Source organism: Colossoma macropomum, unplaced genomic scaffold (genome assembly GCF_904425465.1).
Source record: "Colossoma macropomum unplaced genomic scaffold, Colossoma_macropomum, whole genome shotgun sequence".
NCBI classification, from domain to species: Eukaryota; Metazoa; Chordata; class Actinopteri; order Characiformes; family Serrasalmidae; genus Colossoma; species Colossoma macropomum.
The window spans coordinates 11,604,457-11,628,681 of NW_023494799.1; the positions used below are offsets into that span (position 1 = coordinate 11,604,457).

Genomic DNA, 24,225 nt, shown 5'->3' on the forward strand with positions numbered 1-24,225 from the left:
CACTATATTGAGACTAAGGTTCAAAATCACAAACAACTGCTATCATATCATATTTACTGTGCTATTCTACCAAAGATGAAGGAAGACTTTATACAAAGTCATCAGGGGAGTTTTTTAAAAACAGAAATCCACAAAATGCATAACCACCCACATATTATTGCTATTACAAAATTACGTTCACTACACTACATCAATGTACATGTATTATCCTTTGTATGTAGTGGTATTTTTCCTAATGCAATTTTGTGGTAATACTGTGTATCACATGAAAAGGCTGTTGTGATGTCCAGTTTGTATATCAGCACATGCCTACCTGTCAATCAGCCATTACAAACAATAGACTACTGAAGTTGTACATCATTCTGTAGTTCGCATTATGCCCATATTTGGAACTCTTGGTCTAAGCTTGAATTCTCTAAGGCCAAAATGAATGGGTTTTTCAAAAAAATTGATCTATCTTCTTGTCCAAATTTTCCCATTCAAACTTAACGGTTATTATAACGGTTCAGGTACCAGAATGTAATTTCTGCACCATTTAAGGTAGACCGGGAAAATTTGAACAAGAAGCTGGAGAATGTCCTCATCAGAAAATATTACCAGCATTACAGGAATAATTTGAATATTTTGATAGCCTAAATCAGCTTATTAAGCTGATTTGGCTACTAAAGTAGGAATATTAAGCTGTCTGTACTGAATTAACATGAAAAACACAATAAAATGTTTAAAACACTGAGTTACTGCGCTGTATGCTGTACTAATGACATGGCATGCTCAGCAGCCTTTTTCAGTGATGACCAGAAGAGTATTAAAAGTGGTGCAAACCACTTTCAGTGTGGTCGGTGGAGCAGTGTAGCCTGAGTGCAGGTCAGCTTATAGGGCTACCACTCTGGCAAAGTGTGCTGGTTTGTGTGTTTTTTAAGGAGGCTGCGAGTCTAATGATATCATTTCAGTGCGCAGTAGCATTAGCTTGCATATAGCAATATTCAGCTCAATTTCAACTCTTTAACAACCGCATAATTCAGAGGATCCAATGATATTCAACCACATCATAGATAGTAATACTGATTGAGTAAAGATGCAGCCATACTAGATATTTTCAGTTTGCGTCTCCTTTTGAAATGGACTTAAGGCTGGACGAAAAAGTTTGATGACAAAAGATGTTTTCCATAAATAGTACCAACACAAAACTGGGCAAAATTATACTCATGAGATTATGATGTTGCACACTGATCTGTAGCAAAAAAAAGTGTAGACAACTGACTTGTTGGTGGCAGTGGGGTGCACAGGTATGATTAGCCCACTAGCTAACGCTGTAGTTAGCAAGCTGGCTAAGTCATCTAAAACAAACAGTAAACCTACAGAAGTAAAGATAATAATACTGCTTCTGGTTGAAGACATGAATTTGCCTATCAGAGTTCACCAAAGTATTACATTTAATACAATTTCATACACAAAATTTATTTGCTCCAGAAATTTGGGACATGAAATTGCTCAGCATGGTATGTTCCACAAAAATGAATGTAATATTTGTTGCCAAAATTCACTGGAAAATGCAAGTTGAAGCCCTAATGGCTGACTTCTGTTCTTAGAAATGATCAAAGCACCTAAAAGTAACTGAATAGTGATGGTTATGATTCAGACTAATGAATGGGTTAAATAGGTTGAATCTTTTCTTATGTTTCTTATGAAATCCAGTGTAACAGCCTACAAGTAGCTGCAACTACTTACTGCTAGCAGGCAGTTGTTGGATGCTTAGGTAAAATTTGCTTATTATTGCCATGTTATTGGCAAATGCACCATTCTCAAAAATGAAGCTATTTTTTAGCTTGGGGTTTTGTTTTTTGCTTTAGCCTGAAGCCGAATACCAGTGAAATGTGAGCTCAAGTTTGCTCATTTCACAGCTTGCTCATTGTAATTCCTGCCAAAGTTTCATGAGAGCAAGTTACAGCACTGAAGTCTGCACTATAGCAAATAACAAATGTGTGGTATCAGTGGCAGCCTAATGAGTGCTGTTGTGCGTTAATCCTTCATTATTTCAGGAGGTCTGCTTCCTTAAATAGACTGCAAGCACAGGCAGTGCAGGAAGAACTGTACTGGAACCTATGGGATTTAACTCAATCAGGCTGTGGGCTGGCCAGATTAATTGAAACTGTAAGTGCCTGCCGTGGTCTGAAAGAGCAGCAACAGATGGGCTTTCTTCTCTGCGGCTCAGGCCCTGCTGTAGCGCTCAACATCCAAGCGTTTTTGTCTCATTTGGTAAAGCTGTGCTAATAGGTGATTTGTTGTTTCGATTTCACTCATTAGTTTATTCAGCTGTGTCTTAATGCTTATTACACAGCACACCAACATTGTGTGTGCACTCGCGTGTGAGTGAATCTGCGTGTGTAATCCAGTGAGCAGCCCCGGCCCTCTGATGTCTGGATTAAGTGTGAGCTGAACGCTGCCAGCTCATTAGCGCAGCGGTGGAGCCATCACACACTGAGCCCCCTAAAGCTCTGCGGCCCACTCCACACCTTTACATGTCACACACAGACCCTGTGACAGTCACAATATTTGCTGTTCCCCTGCAGAGCTGGACCACCTCAATCTTCTCTTGCTTTCTGGGCTTCAGAGGCTGTGGGTCCAGTTTTTGGAAGTATTGACTGAATTAAGGCTGCCTTCCATCCATGGAAGTTAACAAAGCATCCAGCAGAAACTGCAAATTCATAGTAATAGCTCAGTTAATTTCGACTCTCAGAGTCACTGGCCAAGAGTTGATTTCGACTCTGAAAGAAATTATTCTTTTGGCATGGATTCCCCATCACTAACATTCTCCTGAAAGCGTATTGGGCTGTCCAATGACAGTGTGTTCATGGTAGTGTCGTGGGCCCAGATGTGATCTCAGAACCACAACGTCTGGGAACAACCATGAGAAATTCTCGGCTAAATGTGGGTGGGAATAAAGACTTATTAGGGAGGGAACAAATTGACTATGACATTTCTAAACCAATCCAATACCTTGTGAAGGCAGAGCTCAAAGTAGAGATGGTGTGCTCATCAATGTTGTCTGATGGCCAGGCCTGTCATTAGCCCATGGATGTAATGTAAGTTAGCATGGTCGAAAAATACCCCAAAAAATCTCCAATTAAGCATGTAGATGTGTCATGTGTGCTGAAAAGACATTATATGCAGTAAAATAAACGCTACCTCTCAAGATCATCAATTTCTGTGTTTTAACGATAAAGGCAGTAAACAGCTGACTAGGCTTGACTCATCTGTATAATCTAAAGCAACCAAAATCAAATTAAGAATCCAATCAAGCTGTTCATCTCAGGAAATGTAGGTAAAATTAACATTTGCTCACTCATCACAATTTAAAACAGAGGTCGAACTCCCGGCTTGGTGGGCTAGTATTCAGCACAAGTGGTTTTTGTGCTTAAGCACATCTGATTTAACTCAATAATTAATACTAGGTTTACTAGCATATTTGAGCAGGAAAATCATCAAACTATGCTGGACAATGACCCTCCAGGATCAAATTACTAAATATAATAATAAATTACTAAAATATATTTACCTTTACATTTTGACCTTAAAGTAATGATTAACAAGTTATACATTATTGATCTGCCTAAAAAAGAAATTGGTCATTTTGCTGCCTTTCTATCCTCAATCTAGTAGCAGCATGGTGCTGCCAGTGCGGTAGGGGCAAGGAGTTCAGTGGTCTGTCCAAGAGCAGAACCAGGAATACTTAGTCAAGGGAATCAAACCAATCACCTGGGGCTTTCCAGTTGCTGGTCCGCTAGGCTACTGGCTCACTTGACTCGCATTGTTGCATGCATCATACAAGATTAGCTCACTAATTTGGCTGTGGTTATGCTATGTGGCTGTATGGACCATTCTAGTTCAAACTGTACAATAACACAGTAAAAACAGGTACAACAGTAAAAAAATAAAATAAAAGAAAATAAAAGAAAAGAACAAGTAAATATTCAAAACTTAGACTGCTACAAGAAATGTGTTATGATCTATTTAAACTCAAGGTAAACTCAAGATAGTAATAAGCTAAATATGCACAAAATCATTATATATAGGGTACTTTCCACTGGGAGGTGACTGTCCCAAACCCTAACCCTTAGATTTCCTCCTTTTTTTCCAAAAGATCTTTTTGATTGCTTTTAAACTGAAGTTTAGATTTATCATGAGTTTAATTCTTAAATAAAAAAAAGTTTTTCAAAAAATGCTATCCCATGTTTTCATGTCATTACCGAAACACAATTTTAGTCCATAGGAAGAGCCTTATTTTAGCCATTTCCCTTGCATTTTAGACAAGGAAGTGGGACTGCATCCCTAATGTAGCATATAAACATGTAGCATGAATAAACATTTCAAAAACACTCAGTTCCCTCCCTAGTTCATATAATATCTCACAAAAACAATTCATTTACATATCATTACTGTCCAAACAAACCATTATTTTTTCCACTTTGGTCATTTTACGTTTTTTGTGTGATTTGAAACTTCCAGTTACCCTTTACTTGTACCAACATTTCATGATGAATAGGTCAATAGAAATAATTCAGAATTACTTGGATTAAAATCTCGTTACATTAACTTACAATAAAATGCAAGAAATTTCCTTCTCCTGGAAAGCTATTCAAGGTTTTGTTGCAACAGTGTTAATGAAGATGTATCCACCTATTGAGTCAACAGCAAGGCAATTCATGGTGAAGTGTTTCAGCCTGGACTGCTATCTGAATGAGACATTAACCAAGGCAGCCAATCAGAACAGAGGTCATTTACATATATAAGTCTTAAATGCACAGTAATGAAAACAGCCTCTTTCATTCTAAGGGATAAAGAGGGGCTGGAAAATGATCATGTAAAAAATGAATTATGACAGAAGCACAAAATTGTCATAAGAAGACCTTGGGGAAAAATACAAGACAAATGTAGGATACTGGCCCTTTAAATGTCATGATTACAACTACAAGGTAGGTTAAATAGGTTGTAGCTTATTCATTGTTCATGTAAAATCCGAACAACTATGACTTCTTGTGAAGGGATGATTGATGTTCCTCCACTGAACCTTGAGAACTGTTTCTCCTCCCTTTAGAGTTTTTCTACTATTCTAGCTGGCTATATATCACAGTCCTCATCCATTATCGAGGCATGGGCATCTCTGAGCTTTGAGGTAAAGTGCAGGTGTGACTCATGCAGTGTCAAACTGTGTTAATTAAGTTGGCGTGTGGAGGCACAGAACAGATGTTGTTTCTGTAAAATGACCCAAAAATACTTATGTGCATCATGCTAGGTGAAGAAAGGATGTTTTCTTCCTGTACTAGACGCTACATTGTATTAATTTCTCAAAAATCAATAGGTGAAATGTGTCAATTTTTAGTTATGTCTGTATATAACAATACACAGAGCTGTAGCTGAAAGTTCTGATAAAAAATATCTGACAACGAGTGTTTATTGCATGCCACGGAATCATAATTTCACAGCAGATGAAGTGAGAAGGTTAAAAATGAGTCAGTTACACACTTAGTGTTCCTGTTAAATGCGTACTGAATCAATCTACATAAGTGAGTGCATGTGTCACTTCCGTAATTATTTTAACTGTATTTAATTAATAGTCTACATATGCTGTCATGTGTACAGTATACAGTATATGTAGCATTGAAAACAATCAAGCAGAGTATTTTTTAAAATATATATGAGTATCATGGTATCAAATGGTATCACTGTTGTCAGAGCAAAACCTTGTATCTCCAAAATGAGATAAATGAATGAAGGAAAAAACATACTTTGCTTTTAATGTAAGTCCATGTAACCAGACTTTTTTCCACATAATTTTTGGCCATTTCCTTTGGTCCATTCATCATGAAATTTACAGTCTAAAAGGCAACGGATACTTTCAAATTATGTCAAAACTGACAAATGACAAAAATGGAGATATGAGGTCTTGCTCCGACAGCAGCGATATTTAAGTTTGCAATAGTTAAACTTGAAAAGTTTAGAGTGATTGCACAGCTTAAGCAGTTTCCTAGGGTGTTGCTAGGTCATTGCTATGGTGTACCAGGTGGTTGCTAGAATGTTGCTGGGTGGTTGCTATCGTATCCAGAGGGGGTTTCTAGAGTGTTGCTAGGTGGTTGCTAGAATGTTGCAAGGTAGTTGTTACGGTGTCCCATGTGGTTGCTAGGGTGTTACTAAGAGGATGCATTGCAAACATGAGTATAAAATCTAGCACATAGCCATGCAATCTCCATAGGCAAACACTAGAAGTACAATGAGTCATACTGAAGAGCTCAGTGACTTTAAATGTTATTGATCTTAAATTGATATTAAATTAATATTAATCTTGAAACATTGAAATGATATATTTCTGCCATATTGCTCACGCTATATGGACCATTTTGCTGAATAGGTACAAAGTTTGATGCTGAAACCCCATTTTAGACTTTTAAATGACTTGGACTTTAGACTAAACTCCTTTTGCTTTGCTTTATGTTTATTTACCAAAAAAAAAGATTGAACATTCCATTTTGTCAGCAAAAGAACAATCATAATACTGCCAAAACTTTACCAAATGACAATTGTAGCTAATTTTTACACAAAAAAAAGTTTACTTAATTGCAGAACATATGTGTTTTGGTAGTGACAATGCTTAATGTTGCACACCTTGGATGCCTTTACTTTAAAACAATGGGATCTAACTGCTGTGGCCATGAGGGACAGGGATCAGTCTCACTTTGTGCTCTAAAACGCAGGGGTGTGGCTAAAATTAGGCTCCGCTTATGGACGAAAACTCTTTGGCTGCATCCAGAACCATATACTAATATGCTACACATAGGATTCTAATGAAAGGACTTCTAGTGGTGGGGTACCAGTTCTGACATACAGATTAGCATAGTAGTATGAGTTTTTGGACACTTTGGGCATTTGTGTTTCAGTAGTGACATGAAAATGTGGGACAGCATTTTTCGATAACTTTCATTTCATTTAAAAATTAAACTCACAATAAATCTAAATCATTAACTGCAAAAGAAATCAAAAAAGTCTTGAAAAATGTATATGTTTATACACATATATGCTAATACATTAACATGCACTTATCAATAGTAGCATTGCTGAGCGTTATGGTCATAACAAGGTCATTAGTAATAGTGTATACCTGTAATCACATTATAAGTAGTCTAAGCTGTGAAACAGGACATAAAAGTGACAAAGTTTTTTTCTTTAAATTATAGAGAATATTTATACAGTATAGAATTATAGAGTTCTTTTACCCACATCAAAGCTCGCTGTTTTTCTGCTTCTGAGTAATATATTTGTTAGCAGCATTTAGGGCCAATTTGATAAATGTCAATGTTACTACGCTCACCCACTGATAATAACGAGTCATCTTCTTACAGTGTCAGCCTTGGACTTAAGGGAATCTCATATTTCTGCATTTCTCCTCAAGACATTTCAATGTAAAGTCGGGACCAAAACTTTTTCTATCTTACATCTCCGGCAGCGTTTAGAACGCCTTGAATGTATCTTATTGAGCCTCTCAGGAGTTGTCACTGTGACATTATTGCATACTGAGCTACTGACAGGACAGGCTCACTGAGCACCAACTGGACATAATATGTCTCTACTATTTATTATGCACTGCCACTTGTTTATACACCCAGGCAAACTGCACAACTATTAACATATGTTATCATTTATGGTGTATAGTCACTCGATTCATCCACTGGACGTGACATGCACCACTGCATTGTCACCTGCATAATATTTATGCGATTTTACTTACTTATTCTCGCACTGCACATTATGTTTTATATTTGTTTTGGTATGTTTTATTATATATCTTTACTGTACTTTGTGCTGTGGTAATAGACAGCTTTCCTTCTGGGATTAATAAAGTGATCTATCTATCTGTCTGTCTGTCTGTCTGTCTGTCTGTCCATCTATCTATCTATCTTGTAGTATGTTCTATGGAGCAAGTTAAACTGAAGGAGTTTGTGTCTACTGTTAAAGTATGTCTGGCCAATTTTGCAAATGTCTTTCCATTCCCCTTCTTCATAAGTGTTATTTAAATCCTGCTCCCACTTTGTCAATGTTTTTTTATTGGTTAGGAATAATATTTTGTATATAAATGAATCAAACCCCTTTTGAATCAAACCCCTTTAGCTTCCAATTCTACAGGTGCCAAAGGCACTAGATGCCCTCCTTGTTGTACCGTAAGGTAGTTACCTTAATTGTTTTTTATTCTTATTATTTTTTTGAGGGAACTAATTTGGTAGAATGGTTCACATAACACTATAGACAGTATATCACTGAGCATGTTTGTATGGGTATGGGTATATAATCAGCAAAGAGCCAAGTCCATTTCTCACATTTTTGTTAAAGCATGACACTTCAATTTAGCCAAAGCAATCTACGCCTGACACAATGCTCCCAAAGCATGTATGACCACAGCAGAGATTAGAATGCCAGAAAAAAATGGATTAAATGCATCCAGCACACATATTTATGCGCCCCCACTCACACGCACACAGCTTTGAGCAATGCTTTACACACAAAGGCACGCATATGGCCACTGCAGTACTCCTTCACTGTCACAGCCATGCACTCTGTTCCCAAGCTCTTATGTAACAGCACAGATTCCTCCTGGTCAGGAGATTAAAATGGAAGGGGAAAACTGCAGCGGCTTTTTTTGTTGTTTTTTCTCTCTCTGAGAGGATTATTTCACGTTGCAGCGTTCCACGCATATCCGCTCAGCCTGTCACTCCCTTCTGAGCGACAACAAGACTCTGTCCCACATCCACGCAGTTTTACACTGGCAAGCCCTCTGCTCTCAGCCCAGCTCTGCACCAGGCCACACGCCTCGTCCGAGCAAATGGTGTAACACTAATCCTCTGTTTGAAAATGCTTCAGATCCACTGTTTTTTTCCATGACATGAAACCGGGAAACGTCCAGACTCTGCTGCGTGATGTCATTTTAAAAAGAGCTTTAGGAGTTCCCTCAGCATGCCATCTGAAACATAACCTACATGCACATTCGGAAGCACACTTTTCTCCTATAACCCTTTTGAATTGATTTGAGTGCAATATCAAATCTCCCTTTGCCAAGCTTTATTTCTTTGGGCTATGTACAACTTTGAAAGAACTTAATTGGGATTATACAGTAATACAGTAATAAGTGCCGCTAGTCCTGGACCAATTAAACATCACACAAAAACACAAACTGAAGCAGACATTCAGTGCGCTCTTAAATCTGTGAATACAGTCGTATGCAATAGTGAAGTGAAAATAAGTACACATCCTCTGCAGAGAACACACTTCAGCACATTTTCATGCACAACAACTGTTGCCAGAAATAAAACAAAATGTGGTCTGTGCAAAAGTTATGGTACATGTTTTTTTTTAATATGTTAAACAAATAAACAGATATTATGCACTAATAAGTTGCAGAAAAATGTAAAATTTATTTAACTTTGTTCCCTGTAGGGAATGTGTTAACAAAACATGTCATTTAATCAGTGGCATTCAAATGCTTTGCATATGACTCTATACTGTACACTGTAATAAATACTTTGAATGTTACAGTGCAAATAAAAAATAGGTTAGCATTTTTTCTTCAACAACTTTGACAGAATATGTTGACAGAAATGTGTATGATTTACAAAACCTGACATAAACTGGAACGCCATCTGCGTAGGTGAGCAAGCAGGTCAACATTTCAGCCTATAAAAAAGGTTTTATTGTGTTTTTTTGTTGTGTCAGTTTTACATTATTATTTGATATGAAGAAAGTTGTTGTTTGTGCTGTTTATCTCGGCACAGCCGTCTTTGTGGAAATGTGTGCTTTTTTTTCACAGCAGGAAGTTCTCATCTCTCCCCTTTCGCTCCTCATTGCTCGCTAGCAGCTCAACACAGAGTCACATTTCACACACAGGGAGCCAAAAATGTCACAGTTAATCTAATATTATCCAAGATGTTTTCCATTCCGCCAGGCAGAATGGCTGCAGAAAGAGGCTACTGCAAAGATAATAACTAGGCCTAAACAACATCTGAACTATGACGTTTTTCTCCTTATACAGAAGGCAGACTAAGGAGAAAAACTGAATATGAAAACTAAACTAAAGAAAGACAAATCAACAAATCACTAAAATGGATGAAACATTTAAAACGGAGTGCTTTAAAAGTACGTAAGTACAGACACCCACTGGCCACTTGATTAGAAATACCTACCTTGTATATCCATCTGTTGCCTTGCATAATTTGTGTTAGTCATCCTCTAGACCTTCATCAGTGGTCAGTTTCTGACTAGAGAGCTGCTCTTGGCTGCATATTTTTCAGTGGTGGGTCACAACCAAGTAAACACACTAAAAACCCAGCATTAGTGCTGTGCCTGATATACACATTCCACCATGCCACTATCATGTCAGTATAAAGGCTGTGCTGAAAATTCCTTTGAGCTGAGTTTCCCTCTGGTATTTAGGGGGAGCCAGTGGTCAATTGTGGGCTTTGCCACAGTAATACAAAAAAAATCAAAGTTAAAAAAAAGCAAAGCATATTTTTGCCCCTAGCTTATAAAAACAAAATATTCTCCCACAAGTTTCAATTATCCACTCGCAAACAACTGGTGTAAAAAAGTGCAGGAACATTACGCTTAATTTGGAACTATTTCATCTGATTTCTGGTATAAAAAATGAATTGTAATAGTGTATGAATTTTTAAACCAAATTTTTATTTGTTTTTCCTGTGGGCTTTCGTGCTTTCTAGTGATAAATAGGTGGACAATTAGTTAGAAAAAGTTGAGAACCTCTGCTGAAGCAGTTCTGTTTTCAGAAACTGACCTGTGACTATGCATATAGTGGTCTTACAAGGTGGGGGCGTGGGGGCTAGTGAGTGGACAGTGAGCATAGGACAAATGATTCTGTTCTTCCTTAAATGATACAATTCTGTCTATTCAGCCATATTATAAAAACATCTTAAGACTCAGTTAACCTTATAAAATAAAAGGCTCTGGATGTCAAACTGCTGCCTATCTATATATTGTATAGCTTACAGTCAACCTGCACGTCACATGTCACTGGATGGTCTGTCTATCATTTGCATACAGAGCACAACAAAGGCCTAAAAATAGGACTAAGTTACCGCTGAGGTGCTTTGCATCTGAACAAGTCTCAACATGACTATAAAGTGCATTTAGCTGTAAAATTCAGGGCATTCCAGGGAAAAAAAAGCTCTGGCACCATCTGTGTGTCTTCCAGGGTGTGAGAAGTTCAGCTCCGAGAGGTGTGAAATGGCTGACGTAGAAGAGAAATAGTTTTCTTCTCCTTTCTACCCAGAGATTAAAGGTTTACTAGGAGTCCATAGTTCGTAATCAACTCATCTATCTCACATGGATGGGTGATACTTTGATATGATGTCAATTTCATCATAAATAATATCGCAATTGCTTTTCTTAAGAAATTGTGACTATCATCAGTACTATTAACACTATTAAAAATGGTTCTTCAAGGTTTCTTTACTGGTTCTATATGGACCGTTCTACCAAATTAGTTTAACTTGCAGTAAAACTCCCACAGTAAAAAACAAACTATTTAAAAAAAACAATCAAGTATTTAAACCTTAAATGTTTACAAGGATTATTTTATGATCTATTTAAACCAGAGACATGCATTGAGATAGTAATCTAAGTTAGTTAGATAGTAAGCTAAACATACAAACCCAATTCCAAAGATGTTTGGACAGTTTGTGAAATGGAAAATAATAACAGAAAGCAGTGATTTAAACAAAAACAGTATTTAAACAAAAGCAGTACAAACACAAGATCTTTAATCTTTTACCTCATCAACTTCAATGGTTCTTGTAAATACATATGCTCATTCTGAAATTGATGCCTGCAACACATTCCACAAAGAAACCATTAAGACTAGGAGCATTGGTAAATGTTCAGAAAATACTTTAGAAGAGGTGATGTAATTGTGCTTGGGTGTAAAATGAGGAGCATCTTGGAAATGTCTAGTTCTTTATGAGCAAGCATCAGTCAAAGCTCACCAGTCTGCCAAAAAATCCATCAGCTAAGAATCTAACAGTTTGAACATAATGTTCTTTAAAGAGCATTTGCAAAGATTTTAGGCATTTCACCCTCCACAGTGTGTAATATTATCAAAAGAGTCAGGGAATCTGTAAAAGGCAAGGCTTAAAACTACAACTGAATGCCTGTGACCTTCGATCCCTCAGACAGCACTACATTAAAAACCGTCATGCTTCCATGATGGATGTCATCACATGAGTTTGGGAATACTTTGCCAAACCTTTTCAATAAACTCTATCTGTCGCTGCATCCACAAATGGTTAACCCTGTACTGTGCACAGTGGAAATCATATGTCAACAACATCCAGAAACGCTGCCGACTTCTCTGGGCTTGAGCGTATCTAAAATGGACTGAGCTTATCTACACTGACCTGCCTGTGTCTTATTATACATGTGTGGAGCATTATGAAATACAAAATACAAATAACAATACAATACAAAAAACAATAAAGGCCTCATGTGCTTGCGCAGCTGAAGATTTGCATAACTTGGCAAAAAAATTCCTCCTTCAAAACTGGATCACTTGGTGTCTTCAGTCCCCAAACATTTATTAAGTGCTGTTAAAAGAAGAGGTGATGTAACATAGTGGTAAACATGCTCCTGTCTCAGCTTTTTTGGAACATGCTACAGGCATCAAATTTTGAGCATATATTTGCAAAAAACAATAAAGTTCATAAGGTAAAACATCAAATATTGTGTTTTTATACTGTTTTTATTTGCATTTCACATACTGTCCCAACTTTTTTGGGATTGGTATGTATACAACTCTATGTATGTCTCAAACCCTAACCCCTAAATGTCAACTTGTGAAAAGTTGAATACATTTTTTTTTTTGTAATTTTTAAAATCTTTTTGATTTATCTTAAAGTGAAGTTGAAAGATTTTGATTTATCATGAGTTAAATTTTTAAACTAAAAAAAAAAACTCTCCCACGTTTTCATGTCAGTACCAAACACAAGAAGTTTTAGTCTGTAGCTGGAGTCTTATTTAACCACAACCCTGCATTTTAGAGCAGGAAGTGAGACTGCCTCACTGTCTCTCATGGCCACATGGTGAGATCCCATTGTTTTGAATATCAGTGTGTAACGTTAAGAATTTTCACTACTGAAACAAACATTTTCTGCAATTAAGTTAACTTTTCTGTGTTTTAATAAAAACATTGTGTACAACTGTTCAAAACTGTGTTTGCTAGTCACTGGCTAACATTTTTGAGTTCTGCTCAAAATAAACTATAGTGGTCACTACTGAAACAGTCACTACTGAAACATTTGTTAATTTCAGTTTCTGTAGTGTTCTGATTGTTTTGGTAATAACAAAATGGAATGTTCAATCATTTGTTTTACACATAATTAAGGTACAGGGTCACTCAAAGAAAAATAATTTTATGTAATCATCAAAATTTTACCTGTAGTGTAAAAAGTGGAACAGAGCAGAAGTTTACTAGAACTGTCTCTGAAGTTTGAATTTATGTAAAATATTGCTGTTGTTCAGTAAACCTATATATTTTAGAAAAAAACAGTTGAACTGGCTGAACTGACCAAACAGTGTAGTGTATACAATACAGTGTATACAGTAGGATTCTAGATTGATCTTACCGCCACTGCCTCCAGGATCTGCTTGATAACATGAGCAGCATCTCGCTCGCTGTAGTAGCCCCTCTCCACGATCCTGAAACAACCAAACATGCCAAACTGTTTGAACAGTCATAGACAGGACCCTGGTTGATCATTGGAAGATTAAAAGACTTAAGACATCTCATTTGAATTTAAATATAATTCTTCAGGAAATGGGTCAGTGCATCATTAAATCTAAATTTCACCACAATTTGCTTTGTTTATTTTGGTATGATTCACAACTATTTTCAGAAATACATAGAAAGCAGATATGTGACCTGAGGAACTGTTTACACAGTAGTATAAAACAATATTTCATGCTTTTTATTATAAATATTATTATAAGTAATATTATTATTATAGCTTGAGAACTTTACACCTCATACCTCATTTAATGTTATTGATTCTAATTGATGGTTACATTCAGAAATCAATGCTACCTTCAGACCAACACATCCATCAGCTCAGATCAATGCACTGTATCAATGCAATTTTATGGCCTTATTTACAAATTACCTCATAACCATCTCAATCAGTGGATTCAGTAATAGCAGCTGAAAATGAAATCATCCAGCTGTGCAATTAACTGTTGAAGTTATGATTCTGATCTGTGGTTCCCAAGCATGCTTGTCTAATGAAGTGATGCTGTTCACTGCCCGAAAACAGGGACAGCTCAACAGATGTGCTGCTGGTGTGATGTTACATTCATATGTTATATTCACTACTCAAGCTGTTTCTTTTCTTGTGCGTTTATTAGAAACAAAGTTCAAATGAAGATCACTGCAGTGCCAAACCAGTAGCACCCATTCAGTGGTGGCGGGTTCTGCAGAGGCTAAGCAGACTGACAGAGACGTCATGTTTGTAAACAGAAGAGGACTTGACAACCTCTCACCAGCACATTTCTTAATTTAAAGGTTCCTAAATGGTTCTTAGCTTGGACATATAGTTGTACAGTCTTAAAAACAAAGGTTTCCTAAAAGGTTCTTGGCTTGAACATACAGTTCCACATTCTTACATTAAATGTTTGTAAATGTTTCTTGGCTTGAATGTATGGTTCTACACTCTTAACAATGAAGGTTCCTAAATGGTTCTTGGCTTGAAAGTATGGTTCTACATTCTTGAAAATACTGGTCCCTAAATGGTTCTTGGCTTGAATGTATGGTTCCGTATTCTTAAAACAGATAAAGGTTCCTAAATGGTTCTTGGCTTGAACATGCACTTCCACATTCTTACATTCAATGTTCGTAAATGTTTCTTGGCTTGAATGTATGGTTCTACACTCTTAATAATGAAGGTTCCTAAATGGTTCTTGGCTTGAAAGTATGGTTCTACATTCTTAAAAATATTGGTCCCTAAATGGTTCTTGGCTTGGATGTAAGGTTCTACACTCTTAAAAATAAAGGTTCCTGAATGGTTCCTGGCTTGAACATGTGGTTCTACAATCTTAAAAATAAAAGATCATAAATGGTTCTTGTCCTTAAATGTATAGTTCTACATTCTTAAAAATAAAGATTCCTACATTTTTCTTGGCTTGACTGTATGGTTCTATACTCTTAAAACAGATAAATGTTCCTAAATGGTTCTTGGCTTGGATATATAGTTCTAAGAAAATCTAATTGGTATAGAATTTTCACATTTTGCATTGGTTCTTTTAAAAACTTTAAAAATGTTTTTCACTCATTCATTCCCCAATCTCATTTATAAAACTGATTCCACAAATTCTTCTATGGCATTGCCTTGGTTCTCCTATGGCATTGCTCCAAAGAACCCTCTTGGGCCCCTTTATTTTTAAGAGGATTTGAACACTCTATAATTGGACTTTAAACTTTTTCACACTCAGACATCTCATTTATAGGACTTTTTCTTTGCTGTTTCTTTAAAGAACCATCATTTGGAAGATAGTAAAAGTGATTTTTATATGGCATTGCTCCAAAGAACCCTTTTTTGGCACTTTATTGGTAAAATGTACATTACTACACATTTAGTTTTTATATTTTTAATCACTGCTACATGCAAACCCCTGTTCTATACATTCAGTTGCTGGAGAATCTGTGATAAATGCATTGCTGTGCTAAAATAGAAAAAGATTCTCTGAATTTAGCAAATCAGTTTGAAACCTTGCTATGAGATTGCTTTTACTCCTCTATAAGCATTGGGCTCATAGTTTAAATTCAGCCTGGTAATCTCCTATCTCTGGGAAACAGAGGTTGGGTTACTGGAAAGGTCATATTCTATTTCCTTTAATGTTGTCAATAAAGCCAACATCCTGAATGGATTTTCAGTGAGGAGACGCACCTGTCAAAGAGCTCCCCCCCAGTCACCAGCTCCAGAATGAGAGAGATTTCTGTTTCCGTTTCAAAGATTTCTTTCAGGCGGATCTATGGGAAAGCATCCGGTTATAATAAAACAATAGACCAATGATATATGATCATATGAAACAGAGGAGGGTGCTGACATGAGATGCTGTGTAAATAAAATTGTGCCCTGGTGACAATACAATTGTGGGTGTTGTTGGGCTCGGAATTGGTCAGTATTCTCTAACACTCTATTGGCAATTGCCTTATTTTTATGATGGCAGTTCTGTGTTATGATTTTATGACGTAAATAATGTGAGCTAGCCAAGTACGCACATACTGCATTTGACGTTGTGAACAAAAGACTGTGCATGTGTTTGGCCTACGCACCAGTCTATGTGTTTCATATCAGTTCATTTATTCAGTGCAATCATTAGCTTTGGAGAGCAAATACACAGTGATAATGTCTTTGTTGCCTGTTAATGTGGGAAAAAAATTGTCCATCATCCAATTTGGCTGTAAAGAAATCAGAATCAGCCTTAAACATTTACAATTGGTGCAACCTTAAATGAAATACAGTACAGTATGCAAAAGTTAGAGACTATTTATTTAATTTCCAGTCAAAACAACCATTAAGTACAAATTTCTAATGAAAGGTAGAAAGACAAAAGTCTTTAAGTGAGAAAACTGGACCTCAAAAATGGGAACCCTAACAACCATGCAAGACTTGGTAGACCACCAAAACTATCACCATCGGATAAACAGCACTAAAGCTTTCATCTATGAGGGGAAATCAAGTTCGTACTTCAGATCTGAAAAAGTTCAGTCTGAAGTTGGTTTGCATTTTCTGCTGCTTACAATCCAAGTTATCTCACTTTTAGTGATATTGAGGTCTGGACTCTGAGATGGTCAGTCCTTGTACATTTTCTTTTTATTTCTCAGGTTGTGTAGCTGTCAATAAGCTGTTATTGGGAAAAGGAAAATGTGCATTTCAAACAAAGAAGCTGCTGCTGTTCTTAGAGGAATGGACTGACCACCTCAGAGTCCAGACCTCAACGTTATTGAATGTGTTTGGATTACTTGGGCCCAATCCCATTTCTCATTTTTACCCCTACCCCTTGTTTTTGAGTGTCATCTTGCCCCTTGAAACCGAATCACAAAAGGTAGTGGTTGAAATCTTCCCCTATGAAATGGGACCTTCAAATAAAAAAGAACATTACTTCATTAACAGGCTACTAGCGCTGCTCTGTAGGCGACCCTGCCAGTCTGCAGTGACAGCAGAGAGGGTAAAGTTCAGCAACCTTGCTGCTGGGCTTTAGTTACATTTGGGGCATCGTATGCCTTCAAAGAGGGGGGATAACAATTATTTATTATTGCCCACCCCTAATTCTTCAGTGATACAAAGCTGAAGTCAGTTATTCACCAGTTTCTTGTTCGAATTTTCACATTCTACCTTAAATGGAGCAGCAGTTACATTATGGCACCTCAGGCATCAGAACTGCTAGACTATTTAAGGTGGAATGGGTAATTTAGCTAGCTAGTGACTGAGACATTAGAATACTATTAGCAATTTTTTATGGTTGTTATGAAGAAAAGGACCATAATACATTGAAACAACATTAACCTAAGATAATATAGTGTTTATTGTAACTTCTAACAGAGAAAATACTTACTTTTATGGGTTTCATTGGTCGCTCGCACAGCCATCTTGCCAGTTTTTCTTTTTTTTCATAACACTCTGTTTGGAATGTGCCTCTGAAAAACCTCAGTTTGGAGGGCCATGTAGCCCTAACACTTCACTCTACCCCTCTATCGCTACAAAAATCGGGACACCCTACCCCTACACGTGAACATGCAAAATGGAGGGCTAAGTGGTAGGGGTGAGGGGTGAAATGGGACTGGACCTTGGATTGTAAGATGCAGAAAATGCAACCAACTTCTAAGACTGAACTTTTCAGATGTGGAAAAATGTCTAGTACTTAATAAATGTTTTGACAGGGAATTAAATACATGAAGGGTGATCTCTGGGATTTGTGCAGTAATCTACATGATTCTGTTCAGTATGGCCAATACAGCTTTTCTGTGTCCATTAGAGAGAAGAAAGCTCTTACAATGTTTGGATGAGAAAGACGCAGCAGCACTCCGATTTCAGTTCTCACTATTTTCTTGTCAATCTGTGATGATATGACAATGACAAGAGCAATCAAATATATGTAAGAATATTTTTTTTGTTCAACATACAAACCAAACACTGAATACTCTCTAAAATGGCAGGCTGACTTACAGTCTTCTTTAGGACTTTGGCTGCGTAGGGCTTCTCTGTTTGCTTCTCCTCGCAGCGAAACACGACCGACGTAGCCCCTCTGGAGAAAAACCAAACAAGGAAAAATCAATGAGGGCCAGAATAAACAGGCTGATACAGTGCTGGAGACGGGGAACCTTGACAGAAATGAAATGTGTAAAGGCATCTTTACTAATCTGAATGTGTTGGTGATGTGGAATCAATGCGGTGATACCACTCTGAGTTTCTTCTACTGTATGCCCCACTTTCGATTGTGGTGACGTGACTAACATTCACCATGTAGTTACCTAATGTGGGGCCCGGCTTTGTCACAATGTCAGAATTTTAATTTTGATACCAATACCAGTGAGTACCAAAACTATTACCTTAGATTCATAAATTAAATTTGATGTTTCACATATGCTGATGAACACGTCTTAACTCAAATTGACGTGCAATTTGATTTGTTTATAGGTAAAATAAATTGTCAACGTAGTGTTAGCCTATGTAAAGGGACTATATCAAGCAAATACTAATTTTTCTCATCATCAAAGCTTCAAAACTGTTCACTCCCCAGTCCCTACTGTTCGTATATGCAAGCTAAGCTGTAAAAACAACCTTTCACTCTTTTGTGATGTCATGAAAACCAATGCATTTTCACCTTAACACATCCTCTACAGGGAACAAACTTAAATGACTTTTTTCCATAAACCTTTAATGCACAATTTCTGTTTATTTGCTGAGTTTAACATATTAAGTATCACATTCAATATAAAATGTGCCATAAGAAATGCACAGGCCATGTATTATGTATTGCTTTTCCAATATTGTAGCTAATTTCGGCAAATAAACAGTAAATGTGCGTTAAAATGTTCAGCAGTGTGTCTCTGTAGAGGATGTATTCACTTATTCTCACTTAGAACATGAAAAAAACGTAATCTGACCGGGGGACTCAAACTTTTGCATATCTGCCTATTCAGCCTACAGCAGTTTAGTCCCGTCCAATCACATCCATGTTATGAGAAGTGGACTACTTTTTAATTAAGGTCAGCCAGTTGGAAACAGAGCTCATTTGCATGTATCAGTCTTCAAGGTTCAGTAACAAATGGCTGTTTAATTCTGAGAGTTTGGAAAGTGGTCATGCAAAAATAAATGATGACTGTCTTTAATACATAAACCTCACATCATAAGCAGAACCCAACAAAAAAAAAATACAAGAGCAAAGTAGGACATCAGGCCATTAATCAGTCAAACATGTTGAAAGTTAGTAACACTATGCTGTAGTACTGGAAAAGAACTGAACTTTCTATATATCGTAAAACACCAGTAGGGCCACTGACATGATCTGCTGTTGTGATATTGTGCTACAAATAACACTGATCTGATTCAGGCTCCCTTGAAATACAGTCCTAGCTAAAGCCCAACCACACTCGATCTGTATGTTTCCTTGGTAACCAGGCCAGAGCCTCCTCCAAACTGATGGCCTACTTCTGAGTTCTAAAACATGGGAAAGCCCTTGATAATCATTACACGCCTGAAAGTATGCCATGTAGGCTTACAGTACTTTTTTAGGGATGCAATAAAATAAAGTTTAATATAAAGCTGGCAAAAAGTGTTCTTCAGATCAGTATCATAGAAGAAGCAATTTCACCTGATGGTTCTTTAACCCCTTAAAATTCCAGCCTTATCACACACTAAGGCTTATTATTCAGTAACTACTTCAATGCAAACTGGCTAATATATTTTTAGATTATAGAAGTGTGTAATAAAACTTTGGGCCCTGGCCAATTAAGTGGTTAAAGAGCCACCTTTTTTTGGAAATGAGAAATATGTTTACGTTTAAAGAACCTTCACCTAATGGAACAGCTTTATAACATTTTTCCAGGAACTGTACGTCCAAAAACCATCTAAAAGAAGGTTCCATAAAGAAAGATTCTGTAAATGAGATGTGTAAGTGTGACAAACTAAAGTTTATAGAACCTCCATATAATGTAAAGGTTCTATACCACTTTAAAGTGGAATTCCTCTGATTTTTCACAGCTGTTGAGGTGTAAAAGAATCATTCAGTATAGTTTGATGTGAAATGGAACTTACCATCTTTGATTTGTGGAACCAGGGCTTGTGAAATATAGTCATTTTAGTTATTATCCAAAATGACCACTGAACCTACATGTGTTCTGAGTTATTATATGAAAATATAATGTATAGTATGTAATTGGTAATGATAAAATAATAGTAAATCTGAAAAAATATGTTTTCTTTGGGACTATTTTGCCTTAGAATAGAACCCTGCATGTACCTCTCCCCCATAAAGTATTTCAAACCTGACATTTAGGCCACCATGTACCTACTATCTCAGACTGTACATTCATAACTGTTTCACATAATAAGTTTGTGGCTGTTTTGGAAGTAGATGCTTCAGACGCCTGACTTGGTATGATTCTCTAGAACAGAGCATTTCACATCAAACCATTCTTAATGCCTTTTTAACTGTTTGTTTGTGCAGTAATTTTAAAGGTTTCGTGTAATTTCTTTTTATGAATATAGGATGTTAACAAACTAAGCATCCTCCATAATCTTTCAACAAATTATAATATCATCTGGCAAACATAGCCTGACTTTCAAAAGTGAAACACTGCAAAATCTTGCAAGTTTCTCAGGTTGAGAATGCCATTTTTATCTCCAATCATCAAGCTGAAATTAACACGTCATGCTGTATGCGAACGCAGTGAGTGGAGGTGCTTGAGGGGTTTCTTAAGCACTGTGAAATCGTTAACACTTCATTGTCACTGGATGACTGCATGGGATCACATGACTGAACACACAGGGAGGCCAGGCACCATTCCATCTGCTGCCTCGTGATTGAACTTTAACACTTCAGCGCCTCAGCCTCCGAGAGCCTCCACCAATCTTAAATGTCATCAGGGACTGAGACCAAAGCACCGAGTTCATCATTACAAGGGCATATGTGCATCAGGCCTTCTGAGGTCAGGGATGATTTATACCACATAAATCCAGAAGATTGAACCTCATCACCTGATTCCTGTCCATCCTCGTCCAACCCTTCACCCTTTTATCCACTCACTTTTCTCTCTTTTCTGGTCTGGCCTCATCCTCAGCGCTGCTGCATTTGCATAACAGACTACGGATATGCTTTATCGGCACACCCAGCAAGGCTGTGCAGAATGGATTGAGAGATACTAGCACCAAGATTTGGAAGCATCATCTATATTCTCCAAAATAAAGCTGAAAAAAAGGATTCTGTGGCATGATAGAGGAAGAGGAACCACCTTTGGATTCCTAAAGAACCTTTCAACTGACCGCTCTGTAAAGAGCTCTTTGTAAATGTCTAAATAAACTTTCAAAGAACATCTATGTTATGTAAAGATTCTATGCCAGCTAACACCGTTGCCTAAAATCATACATCTAAGCCAACAACCATTCAGTAACGTTTATTATTTATTGTTTTCAAGAGGAAATTCTACAGGTTTATCAAAATTTATGCACAATTCAGTCATTAAAGCTGCACCATGTAATTTTTCGTTCAATCGGAGAGAAGCAGCATTGAGTCAAGAGAAAATATGGTGTGCACGTGCTGCTGCGAGTCACGCTGTAAAGCCCAAAATAATATGTTAAAAGTCAGAAGTGTTGGACTGGATTTGGCGAGACTTTTTCAGACACTTCATATGTCTTTACATATTAACTTCAACAGGCTCAAAAAGAAAGTCCAGCTCCAAGGCCCATGTTTAGGTGTCAAAAGCAAAATCAGCATTACTCTGATGAAGATATGATGACAGTGATAATTCACTCACATCCTTGGAAGACACATCCTTCACCAAGTTTTGACTGAATTTCTTTTTGAATGCTCTTTCTGTGCACTCGCAGTCATTGTATTCCTCCGCTCGTAGAAGTGGTTTGAAGCAAAACCAGTGTTCTTCTGCGTGTTGCATGCAATTACACATTTCCACCAGAGGGGTCTCCAAATCCCCACAACTTATATAGTGCAGCTTTAAGATGTAAACAAAGTCGTTCAGACTGGTTTCAGGCGAAATGCGATATTCTGGACAAACCAGGATTGTGTGATAGGAACCAGATGTCTGATGCGTTTAATGTTTCTAAAAGTCACAGAAAGTTATTACATAAATAGTTACGAATACTTTGTTTTCAGAGAAGATTAAGGCCTCAAAGATGTAGTTTTAGATCCATTCATGGGCAAAATAATGCCCAAACAAAACTTATTTTCATCAGATTTACAGATTTTTTAATGTTATCGGCTAATATCATAAAAGAAGACATGTAGGTTCACTGGTCATTTTGGATAGTAAATGAAATGGCTATATTTGCATATTTGGTTATATTTGCATAGACTTGGTGACTCCTTGTTCTTATCACCACCATTATAAAGAAATACAAGTCATTAAGTTTCTCTACAATGAACCATTTCACATCAAACCCCTCTGAGAGACTCACATCTTAGTGATTTACAGCGAAATTTTGAAAAATGAGTGGGTGGAGTATGTACAGTTTCATCATTACTGACAATGACAGCATTCATTCGCATGAGAAGTTAGAATCAGACACCTTTGCTGACTTTTTCATGGCGTAGAATTGTTCATGCCCGCTCACCAAAGCCCACAAGAGTGGCAGGAACCCAGGGTACCCCTTACCTTCCCAGTTCTGGGCCCATAGTGTAGAACTCCTCCATGGAAACATCTCGACGAGAGCCATCGACCCAGTATTCCACTGAGCTCGAGCCTGAACGAGAGGTAGGCATGGTGGAACCTCTTAAAGGCAATGTTTTCTTCCTTTTTCTTTTCCCAAACAGTCTCAAAGATCAGAGGAGCCCAGCAGGACGCATCGCACGTCCACTTTCACATCTGGCTGTCGCTCGTTATAACGTAGCTCCAGGTGTTTTCTACGAACGAGAGAGCAGAAAAAAAACAAGCCGAGCCTTTTAAAATGTCCTCGTGCTGGAGGTTTCCATTTTCCAGCAGAGTGCGCACATCAAAACTCAGCGCAGACACACCATCACCCTCACCGGGTCCGCCTTATAATGAGCTCCAACGAAAAGCAGTCGACGCTAAAACGGTTCTAGGGGTCTGTGCGGCTGGAAACGCGCTGAGATCTACGCGGTCAGAACATCAAGCGCCGGTTCTTCTCAGAGCGAGATCTTCAGCCTCCGAAGGGCCTCGCGGTGGGAGGCGTCAACGATCCCATGGCGCTTCTCTCGCATCCAGAGCATCTCCGAAGCACAACATCCGAACCCGAGCTCGTAATCCAGCCCACAGAGCGATGCACTGATTTGTGGAGCTTGCGCCTGATCACCACGAGCGTTTGGTCGCGCGCTGGCCGGACATTTCGTAACAGCTCGCGCGGAGTTACGTATCTACTTCTGCTCCGAGAGGGCTGCTCCCAGATCTCGGACGTAAACGCGCCCAGTAACCAGAAAGGACACGAAGAAAACAGCGGAGATTATGTGCGCTCATCCCTGCCGTTGCTTGGGTTGGGTAGGTGGTGGCTGGGGGGGCGGGGGAGGAGGGGTAGTGCTGTGACAACCGCCAGGGAGAGGGGGAGGGCAGGCTGCCACCCAAACCATACGCCCTCCGAGGGATTTCTACCAATCCATTGCCTCCGCTGGGTGAGGCAGCAGCGCTGCTGCAACCGGGAACAGTGCTCGGACTGAGGGCTGTCCTGCTGACTTCATGCGCTCAGATTAGATTTGCAAACCTCTAACGTGCGGTATACCTTGCAGTTTGGCTTCACTTGTTATGTAAGGGTAGAGTCTGGAGAAGGAGGGGGGTTTCAGCACCTTAGACAGCTCCAGAATGTCCAGTGACGTATTGGTCGCCCACAATGAGACCGAAACAGGGTTCCTTTCTGGCTGTGTAGCTTGTTTTCTGGTTGCTTGCTTGTAAACTTGTGTTTACGTGCTTGAGTTTGTATGTGCTCCATTGCAAGG

General features: G+C 38.0%; 1 protein-coding gene across 1 annotated transcript in view; it reads right to left on the reverse strand.

The window, feature by feature from the left end:
• Positions 1-23,772, reverse strand: part of si:ch73-60h1.1 (calcium/calmodulin-dependent protein kinase type IV) — a 29,817-nt gene extending 6,045 nt beyond the window's left edge. The window contains exons 1-5 of the mRNA XM_036587263.1: positions 22,934-23,772; positions 18,270-18,348; positions 18,097-18,159; positions 15,987-16,069; positions 13,674-13,746 (exon numbers count right to left, since the gene is read on the reverse strand). Coding sequence (XP_036443156.1) covers positions 13,674-13,746; positions 15,987-16,069; positions 18,097-18,159; positions 18,270-18,348; positions 22,934-23,040 — 405 coding nt within the window. The 5' untranslated portion in view covers positions 23,041-23,772. The remainder of the gene's footprint in view (positions 1-13,673; positions 13,747-15,986; positions 16,070-18,096; positions 18,160-18,269; positions 18,349-22,933) is intronic.
• Positions 23,773-24,225: the final 453 nt, after the last annotated feature.